At 32.4% G+C, this 15961-nt stretch overlaps 1 protein-coding gene across 5 annotated transcripts in view; it reads left to right on the top strand.

Annotated features, from left to right (window-relative positions):
- Positions 1-15961, top strand: part of Rps6ka6 (ribosomal protein S6 kinase A6) — a 179106-nt gene that overhangs the window by 116969 nt on the left and 46176 nt on the right. For all 5 annotated transcript variants that reach the window (XM_042668594.1, XM_042668598.1, XM_042668597.1 and 2 more), the window contains 3 exons: positions 5976-6057; positions 6721-6801; positions 8396-8475. In XM_042668594.1, the coding sequence (XP_042524528.1) occupies positions 5976-6057; positions 6721-6801; positions 8396-8475 (243 nt within the window). The remainder of the gene's footprint in view (positions 1-5975; positions 6058-6720; positions 6802-8395; positions 8476-15961) is intronic.

The following is a 15961-nucleotide window of genomic DNA, read 5'->3' as shown; positions in this document are numbered from 1 at the left end:
ACTCATATTTTCTAATACTTCCCTATAGTAGTCAAAGTTTTCTAATCCTTTGCATTTACATGTCTTTAAGAAAATATATAGCTATATCCTTTCTTACTGGCCTAAATAAAGTTAGTTGAATTGTTATAAAAATAGCATTTCTGGCCTTCCTGTTCATATTTTCACAACACAGCTTGCTCTTACCTGGTGATGTCATTTATATTTCTTTTTGTAAAAAAATTATCTTTAAGTAGTTTTACAAAGAGCTTTCAACTAAAGAAATCAGTTTATAACTACAATGCATCATGATCACTCTATTTCTTAGCTCTATATCAGAAGTTGGAATTTATACCTTATAATTCATGAGTTCATTTATCATCAAAAAGAAAACTAGAACAGAAATATATGAAGTAGAAGAAGAGCTGATGGGTGATATATGAAACACTTTCTTTCAAAGAACTTAAGTTTTGAATAAAGCAAAATTGGGTAAAACTAACTCGTACTCTCATTATTAAGCATTGATTACTTAGTGCTTGATAACATGTTTCTTGGGCAAAAAGTATGTTGATCTGGTTCCTGACTTTGATATACCTAAAATCTAAGTTATGAACATTAAATCAGGATCCTAAGATCTCAGTTTCCTATGGAACTAGGATTCTAGTCAGGGGTTACCAGCTGCCAGCTATATATATAATTGCTTTTGTGATGGAAAAGTCTAGCTTGGGACTTAAAATGTTTTTATAGACATTGGATTTTTAATAATAAAAGTGATGGTTTTGGAAAAATGTTTACAGTTAGTCATTTATCAGTAATTAGCATTTAAAGATATGTGATAATTTATATATATAATGTCCACTGCTTAATAAATGCTTAATGGAAAAGCAAACAAACAAGCTGGGTACTGGTAGCTCATGCATGTAATTATAGTTATTGGGAAGGCTGACATCTAAGGATCATGGTTCAAAGCCAGCCTGGGCAAGGAAGTCTGTGAGACCCTTCAATTAGCAACCAGAAAACAAGTAGTGGGGCTTTAAAATGTTTTTAGGTTTGTATATACATTTATTCATCTATTCATTTAGTCTAGCATTGTTCCAGAGAACATTTAAGGCTTTCAGACATGAGTAGTAAATATAATAAAGTTAAAAGTAAGTGACAATGTTGATACAACAGAAATTTCAGTGTTGGAAAGATTAGATGAAGTCAGGAATACATGTTGCTATTCTTAAATATATGACATAAGGGATGCCAAATTTTCCATAAGTAGGCCAAAAATGAAGACTTCCGTTTTCTGGAAGCTATTAAAAGGAAGCCCATATATTCAAATATACAGATCAAACTGAACAGAGAAATATCTTTTATGGCTCTTCATAAAATCAATACTGTATAACATAATGAAAAAATGTTAGTAACATCTCCGTGTTGAATATAACATCAGGCTGACAAATTGTCACTGTAGTTGTTAACTCTAGAAAACACTTAAATTTGTGCAATAATGTTAGTGTAACAAAAATATTATTAAATTACTTTCTACGTTCCTAATACTAAAACACAGAATAGTGATTTATGTAATATACCAACCAAAGAAATATTAAGGAAGTAGCCTTCTTTTTGCTTCTTAGGTTGTGAACATACTTGCTTGTCTAGATTGCATCATTTGTGTAGGCATTGTGTAGGAGTGACTTGTTAGCTGCTGAACCTATTCAGGAATTTGGCCAAGCCTGTGAATCAGATAAATGTAGTAATAATTCCAAGAAACTTTGGACTGCAGAGTATTGTTTAAGTTTTTCTTCAAAGGTTCCATTATTAAAATGCAAGAAATGGAATTTTTAACTCATATCAAGTCTCCTGACAGTAAATGTTTTTATAGTGTATTTAATGAGAGGATACTAGTAAAATTAGAGGCAATTAAAATTACACTTTAAGGTTAGAAATTAATGTTATCATAATGAATGTTGCATATAAATTATGTTCTAAGCATACCAAATGGAATGCTATTAATAATTACTAATATATAACTTTAAGTTTTACATACCTACTAGTTTACTTTAAAAATACATAAAACAGAGCATATTCAGTATTGTCAAATTGAACTTCTTTTTATATCATATACCAAATAAAGTTTGTGCAAATAATACATTCATAAATTTAAAAAGTATATTTTTATTTTTTGCCAGTATTGGGGTTGGAACTCAAGGCCTGTGTGCTGTCCTTTTGATTTTCTGTTATTCTACCACTTGAGCCACAGCTCTACTTCTAGACTTTTACTGATTAATTGGAGATAATTGTCTCTTAGACGTTTCTGCCTGAGCTGTTTACAAACTGGGATCCTAAGATGTTAGTCTCCTAATTAACTAGGAATACAGGTATGGGCCACTAGATGCCAGCTTTAAACAAAATTATATATTTTTTTCTTTTGGATAGAAAGGTCTAGCTCCGGGACTTAAAAATAAGTTTTTATAAACTTTGAACCTTTGCTTTTTAAATAATTAATAAAATATTAAGTGATGGTTTTCAAAAACCATTTATTAACTTTTAAAATTTTGAGGTGTTTTTGATATAAACAAAAAGATTGAGAATTGTTTTCCTGAAGAGACTGATAGCTGTGGTAGGAGCATCACTGATAAGATGACCCCTTTGTTCTTAGCATTTGTGCTCACATGATTCTATGAAAAAGAAATCTGGGGTTAGCTGCATTTAATTGACATCCTCAATAAAACTGAGTACAACCTTTGATCATGATTCTTAAAGTTAATATGATTTACTTAGCTTTGAAGAGGTTTTTTTTTTTTACTTTTGAAAATTCTTTCAATTTTATGCTTAAAAGTAGCAAGGCCTGCTTCTTAAAGCAATTGTACAGATGTGTACAAGTCTGTTTATCAATAAATGAAACCTTGATAAAAGAAAGAGGTTAGTAAATAAGCCCTGTGATTGTAACTTCTGTAGCTTAATATAGATATTATATAGCATTTAGATATTATGTAGCATTTAGGACCCCATGATAGATCTAGTTTTTATGTATATCTATTCCAACCTATCTTGGAAAATACACTTCTATAATTAAAAATCCTGAACTAGCAAGAAAATGACATAAGATAGTACTTTTAATCTGTTAGTCTGCTTTACACAGAAATAATGATTATTTCTAAGATATATGGTTTGGTTTAAACTCTGAAAATTCCGGTTCAAAGATTGTTTCATATAGATTAAAAACCTAGCATTTGTTAAATACTTATCATTTGTTAATTTGTGAACTGTCTTCATTAGTGTACAACAAGTGTGACATGAAATGTTCATTATTATTAGTTCTCTATGAATAATAGAAACAGAGTCAAGGATTAGAAATTTACAGCAATTTTACAGACCAGTTTTATACACATTAATGTTAAAATTATTTGTTAGCATGTATCACCTGCATAGGGGATTTCATTGCATTATTTTCATTCATCATAATTTCCTATATCAAAATCACCTCTTTTATTCCCCCCCCCAATCTCTCATTATACCTTTCTTAAAACAATTTCAATGGATGAAATCTGTCGCTTCCCAGAAAGGAACAAAAAGACTGGTTCTTCTACTCAAAAAGTGTGAGCAGTACTACAGTGAATATGTGAAAACTTTTCGTCTGAATTGCCCCTTTAGTTTAGGACTAATCTAAAGTTTTACTTTCAGAGAAAACAACAGAGATAGCATGAAGTGCAGGAATATAGGTAGATAAATGATTGAGCTGTAATAGCTGAATCTGTTAAAGAGTGCAAATACTGGGTCATACATTTTACATGAAGAGCCCTCCTTGTTTTGCTGGTACATAATTACCACATTGATGATATGAAATGTCAGATATATTTTGTGAAAGAAGAAAAAATTATTTAACAGTGAAAAAATAAACAAAAATTAACAATTTTATTGTCTATAATTTTATGTGAATAACTTAGGTACTTTTATGCATTTTCAGTTTAAATGATTTCAGTTTAAATGATCAGAACTTGTATTGGCAGGTTGTGGCAGAGAATAAGCATTGTTTACTAATTGAAAAAGAAACAGGGCTGGGGATTTAGTTCATTGGAAGTCCTCTTGCCTGGCAAATGCAAGGACCCAAGTTAGCTCTTCAGTGCCTTCCCTCCCCCCTCCACAAAAGAAAAAAGAGGAGAAGGAGGGGGAAGGAGGAGAAGCAAGAAGAAGGAGAAGGAGGAGGAGAAGAAGAAGAAACAGCCCTTTAAAAGTAAACTGCAGTTCATAGCCAGCACAGGCAGGAAAGTCCTTGAGCCTCTTTCTTACCTACAATTAACCACCAAAAAACTGGAAATGGTGCTGTGGCTCAAATGGTAGAGCACTGACCTTGAGCCCAGGCCCAGGGTTCAAGCCCCATGACCTACAAAAAAATCATTATAAATACATATAGGTTTTATTTTCTATGTGTAATTTGTAAAAATGAGGTATTTTTTGAGTTTATAAGTAATGTTAGAGTAACTTTAGAATTTAATCTTGTTTATTGTAGTGATTTGCCATCTTGACTCTTATACCTCACTAAATAATAAGAATACTCTCTAATTTTTTATTAGAAAATAAAGTACCAGATAACTTCTAAAACAGACCAACAAGGAAATTTGTGGTCATAACATTTGGTTTTTATTAAGGTAAATATATCTTTGAGTTTTATAAAGAGGTCTCTATTTGAAATTAGTCTTTCATTATGTTATTTCTTACATTAACATTTTCTCTTAGGGCTGGGAAGGTGGCTCAGTGGTAGAGTGCTTTCCTTGCATGCATGAGTCCCTGGGTTCGATTCCTTAGCACCACAAAAGCAAAAAAAAAAATGGAAGTGGTGTTGTGGCTCAAGTGGTAGAGTGCTAGCCTTGAGCTGAAGAGCTGAGGGAAAGTGCCCAGGCCCAGAGTTCAGGCCCCACAACCGACAAAAAAATAAAAAAAAAAAACACAAAAAACAATTATCTTAGTCCTATACCATGTTATCTATAATGTTTTTTTATCAGTTGTGGGGCTTGAATTCAGGACCTGAGTGCTATCCCTGAGTCTCTTTGTACTAAGGCTAGCACTCTACCATTTTGAGCACAGTGCCACTTCTGGTTTTTGAATTAATTGGAGATAAGATTCTCTTTGGGACTTTTCTATCCTGGCTGGCTTTGAACTGTGATCCTCAGATCTCAGCCTCCTGAGTAGCTATGATTACAGGCATGAGCTACTGGCATCTGGCATATACATTTTTTTAGTAGTATGCATATAGATTGTGATTTTTCCAATGGAGACCATGATAAAATATTAAGTATATTCATTTAGAGTAACTTATAGGAGAAAGCCTATTTTCATATTAGAGAAAATACAAGGACAAAAATGTGTTCTACTTTGTGTAAATAGTACAAAAATGGATTCCCTCCTTTTTTTCATCTTTTTGAATGACCCCACAGACCTACAGCCACCTAATCTTCAATAAAGGAGCCAAAAAATAGGCTGGAAGAAAGACAGCCTGTTCAATAAGTGGTGCTGGCAAAGTTGGTTAAATACCTGTAGAAAACTAAAGTTAGATCCTTATATATCACCCTGGACCACAATCAATTCCAAATGGTTCAGCTACCTCGAGGTAAAAGCAGACACCCTGGGGCTGGGAAGGAGGCTCAGTGGTAGAGTGCTTGCCTTGTATGCCAGAGGCCCTGGATTCGATTCCCCAGCACCACATAAGCAAAAAAGAAAAAAGCCTGAAGTGGCACTGTGGCTCAAGTGGTAGAGCACTAGCCTTGAGCTGAAGAGCTGAGGAACAGCGCCCAGGCCCAGAGTTCAGGCCCTACCACCGGACCCAAAAAAAAAAAACAACAAAAAAAAAGCAGACACCCTGAAAACATTACAAGAAGGAATAGGAGAAACTCTAGCGCACCTTGGCACAGGCTGAAATTTTCTAAACACCTATAACATAAGGGTCAACCTTTAAAAAATGGCTTGGACTAGGAATTCTACTATTGTTTTTCTTTTTTTACTTCCCCTTTTAGGTTTTTCTTGTGAGAAAAAAGACTGGTCCTGATGCTGGGCAACTCTATGCAATGAAGGTGTTAAAAAAGGCTTCTTTAAAAGGTAGAAAATTAGAGCATTTATTAAATTAGAATTTTGTAACTCTTATTTGAAGAATGATGGTGTCTGAGAAACATATTGTGCATTGCTTTTATGAGGTGAATAATTCTATAATAATGTTAACTATTAAAGTTTTCTGGCTAGTAAGTAATCCTAGGGTTTAATATTCAGATATGCCTTAATTTATTGGGAGAGTATCACAGTAAAAGATTAATGCTTAGCAAAGTGGTGTATTACATTTAATTCACTAAGAACTTACCAGTTTTATTAATCTGCATTCTTTTTTCTAATTTCCATTTTTCTTGTTTTATCAGTGTTTGTATTGCATATGGAGAAAGTACAACTACCTGCATATACATAGATACATGTACTATCTTGTACACTGTGGTAAAATACTATTAAGTTCACTTTTAATTAATAAATCCATTTGAACAATTAAAACCTAATGTATAATGCACATTAGCCAAATACCTATTTATGCCACTTTAACTCGTTTCTAAACTAAACTTGTTGGCTTTCAGAGAACATTGTCATAATATGTGAATGCAGACACTAATTTAGTCATTTTTGATGTTATAGTTTAGTTTTTGATTGGCAAATTGTTGATCAGATGATTACCGAAATTGTGAATAAGTGACATATATTCGACTCTTATGTAATTTTTAGTTCGAGACAGAGTTCGGACAAAGATGGAGAGGGATATTCTAGTGGAAGTCAATCATCCGTTTATTGTCAAATTGCATTATGGTATGTAATTTTTTCTTATGACAGAGATTTAATATTTTAGATAACATATCAAGAAGTAAATACTTAAAATTTACTGAATTATGCTACAGTGAAATGCATTTATCTAAAATAAATATCAGTATCTAGCTTTTACTTATAGTTGTTTGTCTTATTTGGGTAATATTTTTCTAGTACTATTTCTGTAGAGCTTTATACCATCAGTGACCTTAGGCTATAAACTACTGTAATTATTTATATAAAAAATTAGGTCTGGATGCCAGTTGCTCATGCCTATCATCCTAGGTGCTCAGGAGGCTCAGATCTGAGGATTACAGTTAAAAGCCAGCCTAGGCAGGAAAGGCCATGAGACTTACCTCCAACAAACTGCTCAGAAAATGTCAGAAGTGATGCTATGGCTCAAGTGGTAGAGTACTAGTCTTGAGCAAAAGAAGCTCAAGGACAGCAAGCGCACAGACCCTGAATTCAAGCTCCAGGAACAGCGTGTGTGCATGCACGCGCGCGCACACACACACACAATTTCAGGTGTTTGATTAGAATGACTGTATTAATCTTATTTTCCTAGCTCTCTTTGAAGCTCACGTAGTTATAGTAGTTTATGTGAACTATTAAACTTAGGAGGCGAAGGATATTATTTAAAAAACAGTGGATGTAATGGAGAATACATAAGCTTTGAGATCAAACTGACTTTGTATTATGACTCCTTTATTAACTTATTGCAGGGAAGAAACTATACACTATGATTTTCTTGGGAAGTAAATGAGAGCTAGATAGCTAGATAGATAAATCATTGGTGCAATCTATTATGTCAGTTTCAGTTTAATTTTTAAGAAGTAACTGATATTAACTCTATTCGTACTATAATTTTTACATTTACCCAGTTATATTTATAAAAGGTCCGCAAGGATTTTTGATCCATTATCCTTTTATTCATTATTTCCCTAATGAAATAAAAGTGGTAGTATTTAAGGACTCATTTAAATCTTTACTATATCATTAGAATCGTAAATAAACACCTCTTGTGTGCAAAACACCATATTAAATGTAGTGAGCTATAGTAGTAAAATAATCTCTGACCATGAAAAATTCATGATCTATAGAGGACATAGAAATGTAAATAAATTAATTGTACTATAAGAGGTATAAAATATAGTAAAATCTCAAAAGCAGTGGCAAGTAATTTTGGTCAGGATGGGGCAATAAGAATGTTATGGAGAAATGTGAACAGAGAGAAATTCTGAAAAATTTGGTAAAAGTGGTGTCATGTTAAGCTTTATAGAATCATTAAATTTTCAGTGGATTGTTTGGAGGCAAAGTAAAGGAAACTTCAGTAGAAAGTAGTGCCTCATGAATTGGGAAAATGGTAATCGTAGAAGTATTCATGTAAAGCCACAAAGCTAATTATATTCTAGGAAGGAATTTATAGCTATTTTAACACTGGATTAAACATGGGATTTAATTCTGAGATTGTTATGCAACAACAGACCATGTGATAGTGTTTAGTGATAAAATTCTAAACAGATACGTTAATTAGGAAGCACATTAAGCTTTTTAAAGCCTTTGAGATTGGTCTGTTATTATTATCATTTCTAATTAGCTTTTCAGACTGAAGGGAAGCTGTATTTAATACTGGATTTTCTCAGGGGAGGAGATGTCTTCACAAGATTATCCAAAGAGGTGAGTGTCTACTTATATATTTTAACTCTTATTTTATTGAAATGAAACTGAAATATTTTCCTATGGAAATTTTGATGATAATTTTATATTTCATTGTATTTAGTTTTGTGTCAGTTAATGGCTTTTTATATACGCTTGTCACTCAGTTCATTTCTGAGTGCTAGTCATTATTCTCTTAGATGTAAAAATGTAATGAATAACTTAATGAAGTAGATAGGAGTAAGCCTAGGAGTTTGGTTACTTAAGCTACCTAAATTATACTTGTAATAGTGCTTAATTTATTCACTTAAAATAGCATTGTTGTAATTTAATTGACATATAGTAAACTACACATATTTAGTTACACAATTTGATAAAAATTGACATTTATTTATACCTATGAAATCTTAATTTAAATAAAAATAATTAGCATATTCACTATTTTCAAAAGTTTTCTTAGACATCCCTTTGTAATGCCTGCTTCATATACCAAAGCCACTGAATCTGCTTTCTGTCACTGTTTTTTTTTCTAAGTTTATATAAATGGAATCATACTTTGTATTTTTCTATCTGATTTAAATCAGGACAATTATTTTTATTTGTTCATGTTATATGTATCAGTATTTAATTCCTTTTCTTGCTGATTAGTAGTATCCATTTCTTTATTCACATGTTGATGGATGTTTTGAGCTGTTGCAGTTTTTGTGTATTATCAATAAAGCTGCTGTAAAAGTTCATGTACAGCTGATTGTATGGACATATATTTTCATTTCTCATGGGTAAACACGTCAGCGTATAATGACTGGGCCACATGGTAGGTGTATATTTTAACTTTTGAAGACACTGCCAAACTATTTTCAGAAGTGGTTATATAATTTTTATTTCCCAGCAGCAGCTTAAAAGGGTTTTATTGCTTTACATCCTTGCCAATAGTTGGTATGGTCAGTTTTTTATTGTGTTTCTAAATTTTATCACATTAAAGACTAATGATGTTGGGCATCTTTTCTTGCACTTATTTGCCTATCTTCAGTAAAATACCTTTTTAAACCGTTTGCCCATTTTAATTGAATTGCATATTCTCTTCCTACCTTTTGAGTTTTTCATTTATTTATTTTTATTGTTATTGTAAAGGTGATGTACAGAGTGGTTACAGTTCCATAAGTCAGATAATGTGTAAATTTCTTTTTGAAAGTATCTGCAAACAGCACATTGACCAGTGACTTATATTTAAAATAAATGAGAAGTCAGAATAACTACAGATTTCTCATTTATTTTAGATGTAAGTCGCTGATCATATATGCTATTTGCAAATACTTTTTTCTGGTTAGTGGTTTATCTTTTAAATGGCTGAATTGTATTTATTTTGAGCAGGAGAAGTTCATAAATTTTTGGTTGACAGTCCTAAGGCTTTAACTCAGGGCCTGGGCACTGTTCTTCAGCTTTTTGGTCAAGACTAGTGCTCTACCACTTGAGCCATAAGCTCCGCTTCTGGTTTTTGGCTTGGAACTGCAATCCTTAGATCTCATCCTCTTTGGTAGCTAGGATAGATGTGAACCTCCAGCACCTGGTTTAATTTTTAATGTCCTATTTAAAAAATATTTGCCACATATTTACTGAGAATTTTCTCCTATGTATTCTACAAGGTTTGTAGTTTAGGTTTTAACAATTTAGATTTCTGATTTGAGTTCATTTTAATATGGTTATAGGTTTGTGTTGAAGTGTTTTTTATATAAATAGTAATGCCAGGTGTTCTGGCATTATCATTGGAAAAGACTGCCCTTTCTTTAATGAATCATTACATTTTTGTTGAAAATCAGTTTACCATATATATGAAAGTATTTCTATTTTATTGTTTTCATTGATATTTTTGTCTGTCTTTATGATAGATTATTACTGCTTTGATTACTGTACCTCTAGAGTATATTGTGAAGTAAACTATTGCATTCCTTCAGCATTTTTTACTTTCTTTTGGAATATTGTTTGACTCTTATCTGTTCCAGGTCAATTTTCTTTTGTATGTTCTTCCCCCTGTTGTCACTGTATTTGATTCTGGTGCCCTGCATCTTGCATATACATTTTTCTAATTTGGGGAGGGGAAGGGAAATAACAAAATGCTGAAACAAGGATAAGATTGACCCATTGTAACAATGACACGTACAACTTCGGGGGTGGGAGGGTGGTAGACAGGAGTTGGAGAGATGGGGAGGGAAGGGATGGTAGGGGAAAAACAAAGTAGCAGGTAACAATGCTTGATAGGAAATGTACTTATTACCTTATGTAAACCTTCTGTACAGTATCTTTATGATAAAAAATTAAAAAAACAGGGGCTGGGAAGGTGGCTCAGTGGTAGAGCGCTTGCCTTGCATGCCTGAGGCCCTGGGTTCAATTCCTCAGCACCACATAAGCAAAAAGAAAAAAAATCAAATTTTTACTTTCTAAAAAAGCTTCCTTAAATTTTGATTGAGATTACATTACACATATAGGTCCCTTTGCAGAAAATTGACAATATTGAGCCTTTCTATAAACATGATTTTCTTTTCTACTTATTTAGTTCTTGATTAATTTCTATTGGCAATTAATTGTTTTCAATAAATGTCATATACATTTTTCATATTTATCTTTTAATGGTTACTATGTTTAAATTTTGGTTTGAATAGAATGATTTCTTAATTTCAATTTCAAACCGATGGACAACCAATAGACTTTTCTAATATTGAGAATAGTGATATTATATAATTTATATAAACTTATTACTATGTTTCTAATTTTCTAAGGCCTTATAAATTTGTTACCTGTAAACAAAGAATTTCAGTTCCTTTCCATTATAGATGTTAATTATTTTTTTTATTTTTACTTGTTCTTTAGCCTCCAGTCTGATGTTGAATAAAATTGGTGGGCACAAACTGTCTTGCCTTGTTTCTGACCTTAGAGTAAAGAATAATTTCATCATAAATTTTAAAGGTCAATTTGGCTACTTTTGTATGACTTTGCTTACGCTAAGTTCCCATCTCTTAACATGTTTTTAATGGGTATTAAATCTCATAAAAATTGTCTCAACTTATTGAAATAATTTCATTTTCAACTTTAGTCTCTAATGGGATCACGTTACACTATTTGACTGACAAATATTGAGCCAACCTTATATTTGTAGATGAATCCTACTTAGTCATGATATATTATCACTTTTGGAATATTGCTGAATGACATTTTCTAAAAATTATGCATTTTTGCCTCTTTTTATGAGGAGTAGTTTACTATAATTTTGACTTTGTACAATGATACTGATACGAGGAGGATTTTTCTTCCAACTTTTTTCTGGAAGAGTTTATAAGTTTAATAATAATTGCTCTTACATATTTGATAGAATTTATCAGTAAGGCCCTTTGGCCCTGGAAGTTTCTTTGTAGAAAGATGGTTAACCAAAATTTCAATTTATATAATAGATTTAGATTTATTTTTTGTTTTTCTGTGAATTTGATATAAGTAATTCACCTGTTTCATCATTATCAAATTTATAAACATAAAGTTTTTTATTATTCTCGTGTGTGTGTGTGTGTGTGTGTGTGTGTGTGTGTGTATGTGTGTGTGTATGATAGTACTAGGTTTTGAATTTAGAGCCTGGGCACTGTCCCTTAGCTTTTTCTGCTCAATTCTAGTACTTTACTATTTGAGCCACATCTCTACTTCCAGCCTTTTGCTGGTTAATTGGAGATGAGTCAAAGACTTTCTTGCCCAGGCTAGCTTTGAACTAAAATCTTCAGATCTCAGCTTTCTGAGTAGCTAGGATTACAGGATGTGCCTCTGTCACCTGGCTTAACTTTTTTTTTCTTTCCTTTTTTTTTCATAGCTGCAAGATCATAGCTGTCACTATTGTAATTTCTTAGTTAGTTATTTGTCTTCTCTTTTTTATCCTACTAAACCTGGTTAAAGGTTTATCCGTTTTTTTTTTTAAATCAAAAAACAGCTTTTATGGTCTGAGAATGTAGTATAGCTCGTATAGCTCAATGGTTGAGTGCTTGCCTAGCATGCATGAGACCTTGGGTTCAATCCGAAACACTGCAATAAAAATTTAAAACAGTTTTGGGCTGCATTGATTTTCTGGTGTAATTTCCATTGTCTATTCCATTGTATTTTACATTCATCTTTAATACTAGATCTTCTGTGTACTAGTTTTCCTTGTTCAAAAGATGGAAGTTGAGATTATTGATGTGATGTTTTATGGGTATTTATTATTTACAAATTCTCTTTAACTGCTGCTTTCAAGTCAACCCACAAATTTTATGTCATTTTTTTCTTAATTTGGGATACTTTATAACTTCCTTTATTTCTTTGGTTCATTGAGTAGATTTATGTTATTAATTTAGATTGTTTTCCAGTATCTCTATTATTGATTTTTAACTTAATGGCATTATAGTCATGAAACACACGTTCTCTGACTAGAATCTTCTTAAACTTACACTTTCTTTATGGTACAGGATCAAGTATTTATTAGTACATACATATGAACTGAGAATATACACCATTTTAGGAGACTATGTATTCTGTTGGGCAAAGTAGAATAAATATTTTTGGATCAGGAGAATGTTCATTTGGGCTGGAATTAGGACTGCTATATTTTTTCTAATTTTCTACCTGCTTGTTTTGCATACAACAATATTATTAATGTGCAATAGTTATATGTGTTTTTAATTTCTGAGACAGATTAAAAACTAACTATAATTATCGATTAGTTTATTTCTTCAGTTTTTATCAAGGTTTGCTAAAGTGTTTCAAACTTTTGTTAGTAGGTACATAAAGTATCTTTGTTGTTTCTCAATGAATTTTTTACTTTAATTTTATTGTCAAGGTGATGTACAAAGGGGTTACAGTTACATAAATAAGGTAGTGAGTACATTCTTGATGAATTTTATCATTATGAGGCGACTTTATCCCTTTTTTTACTCTGAAATGTACATTGACATCAATCATTCCGGCTACGTTAAAATTAGTATTACTGTAGTCTTTTTCCATATATTAATTTTCACCTTATTTATACGTACATATGCATATATGCATGTATCTATCTATCTACCTATCTATCTATATATATGGGGCTGTTTTTGCAGTTCTGGGACTTGTGAGCTCAGAGCCTTGTGCTTTTTAGGAAAGTGCTCTTCCGAGTAAGACATATCTTAGTTTGTGTTATTTAAGGAAATGAATATAATAGTTTCTTCATTTTTTATCCAATCTGAATATGTGTTTTAATTGAGATGTTAATCTTGTTATATATGTATTATTATTATTATAGTAGGATTAAATATATCTTCTTTCTTTTTACTTATTTTGTGTCAGTTCTGAGGTTGAATCTTGAACCTTGTGCTTGTTCTGCCAGGACTGTACCACTTTAACCATGTCCTCTACTGCAGTCACTTTTTGCCTGTGTGTGCCAGAATTAGAGCTTGAACTCAGTATCCTAACACTGTCCCTTAGTTTTTGCACTCAAAGCTGGTGTGGTACTCCTCAAACCAAACCTCCACTTCTTGATTTATGCTCATTAATTTTAGATAAACGTCTCATAGACTTTTCTGTCCTGGCTGTCTTTGGACCATGATCCTTAGATCTCAGCCTTCTGAGTAGCTAGGATAACTGATATGAGCCATCAGTGCCCAGCCTCTGCACTTTTTAAGCATCATATGATTTGGTATTTTTCTTTCTTTTTCTGGCTTCTTGTTTCTTAAATTTCATTTTATTGCTGCTGTTAGCATTGATTTTAACACTTTCCTTGGTAATTTTAGTAGTTGGTTTAGTGTTTTCTACTATGGATCTTTTTTGTTGTTGTTGTTGGTTGCAGGGCTTGAACTCTGGGTCTGGGTGCTGTCCCTCATCTCTTCAGCTGAAGGCTAGCACTCTACCACTTGGCCACAGCACCACTTCTGGTTTTGTGAGTGGTATATTGGAGATAAGAGTCTCACGGACTTTACTGCTGGAGCTGGCTTTGAACTACGATCCTCAGATCTCAGCCTCCTGAGGAGCTATTATTATAGGCATGAGCCACTGGAGCCTGGCCTCTACTATGAATCTTTAACATGGGATTAGTAAACCATGGTCTTCGGGCCAAATTGGCCAGTTACTTTTCTTCATAAATAAAGTTTTATTTCAGTATGTCCATATACATTTGTTTAACTGTTATTCATGACTTCTTTCCTATTTCCATGGCAGTTCATTTTCATGATCTTTTTGCTTATTTCTTTGTTTTTAATGTTTCTAAGATAGGAGTTTTTTTTATTGTAAAAGTGTTGTACAGAGGGGTGACAGTTACATAAGTAAGGTAATGAGTACATTTCTTTTCAAAAAGTTTTATCCCTTCCTTCGTTTTCTTCAGCTTTTCTTTCTCCCAGCCAAAGTTCATTTCCAACATAGTGTCTAGTGGGTATTGCAGTTGAATTGGTTCATCTTTGTCCCACCATTTCTGTGATTCTCCTTCCCTTCCTCAAATCAGATAAACTTGCATATAAGACAAAGGATACTGAAATCAGCAACTGTGACCACAGGGAATGAGGGGTGTAAACCAGAGGAGACAAAAACAAAAAAGAAAATAAATAACTGCTAACAGTACACTTACAAAAAAACATAAAAATCCTCTTGTTTCCATGTTGTGGAGATCATTTTGATTAGCATCATAAAATGGTTTTGATGTGGTGTTCACACTAGTCTTGAATTTGCAATCTTCCTCAAGGCAGAGCCACCTGAGTGCTAGGCTTACAGGCAGGCTATGGTAATTTTTAATATATAGTAGACATTGGGAATTTAATTTTCTTGCAATACTTTTGTCACTTTTGTCAGTTTGGTATTGATTTTTTTCTCTAATGCTGAGAACTGATTGCAGGGTGTTATACTTGTTAGGAAACTAATTACTCTGCTACTGAGTGACAGCCACAGTTATGGATCTTTTAAGTTCTGTCTTATGGAACTAGAGCAATATTTAGATTTGGCCAAATATTTCCTCAATATTGAAGCATTACTCTCTTATTCAAACCAACATTTTTTTAAAATTATGAGGCTATTTATTTTCATTATTGATCATAGGAGCTAACCTCATTCTTTTGAGGTCAGTGGTTTCTTTTAATGCCTTAGAATTGATGTTTTGTTTTGTTTTGTTTTCTTGAGCTCAACTAGTAAGTTCCCTCTGGCCACGATTGGCAAATTGTTACTGAATTGGTGTTTTTTTTTTTTTTTTAAATTATTAGGTAGTGAGTATTTTGTATTGCTATGAATAATAATTATCTTCAATCTGGGATTTTGAACTAATTTGATTCTTTCACTTTATAAAAAAATGTTAAAACAGACTTCTAAAATTTATTTTCCACTACAGAATTTAATTGATATTACCCTTTTTCTACTGTTGTAGTGAAACCCTCTGATTATTTTGTCTGATTTTCTGTGTATGAAGTTTTTTGCTGACAGAAGGTCAGAAAATGTTTATGGACTAATATGAGTTCCGTGAGTTGGTTCCTATAATTCTTAGTTC

The sequence above is a fragment of the Dipodomys spectabilis genome, unplaced genomic scaffold (genome assembly GCF_019054845.1).
Source record: "Dipodomys spectabilis isolate Male_0828 unplaced genomic scaffold, ASM1905484v1 ptg000459l, whole genome shotgun sequence".
NCBI lineage: Eukaryota > Metazoa > Chordata > Mammalia > Rodentia > Heteromyidae > Dipodomys > Dipodomys spectabilis.
Note: the sequence above shows the minus strand (reverse complement) of the source record. Positions and strands in the feature narration are given on the sequence as shown.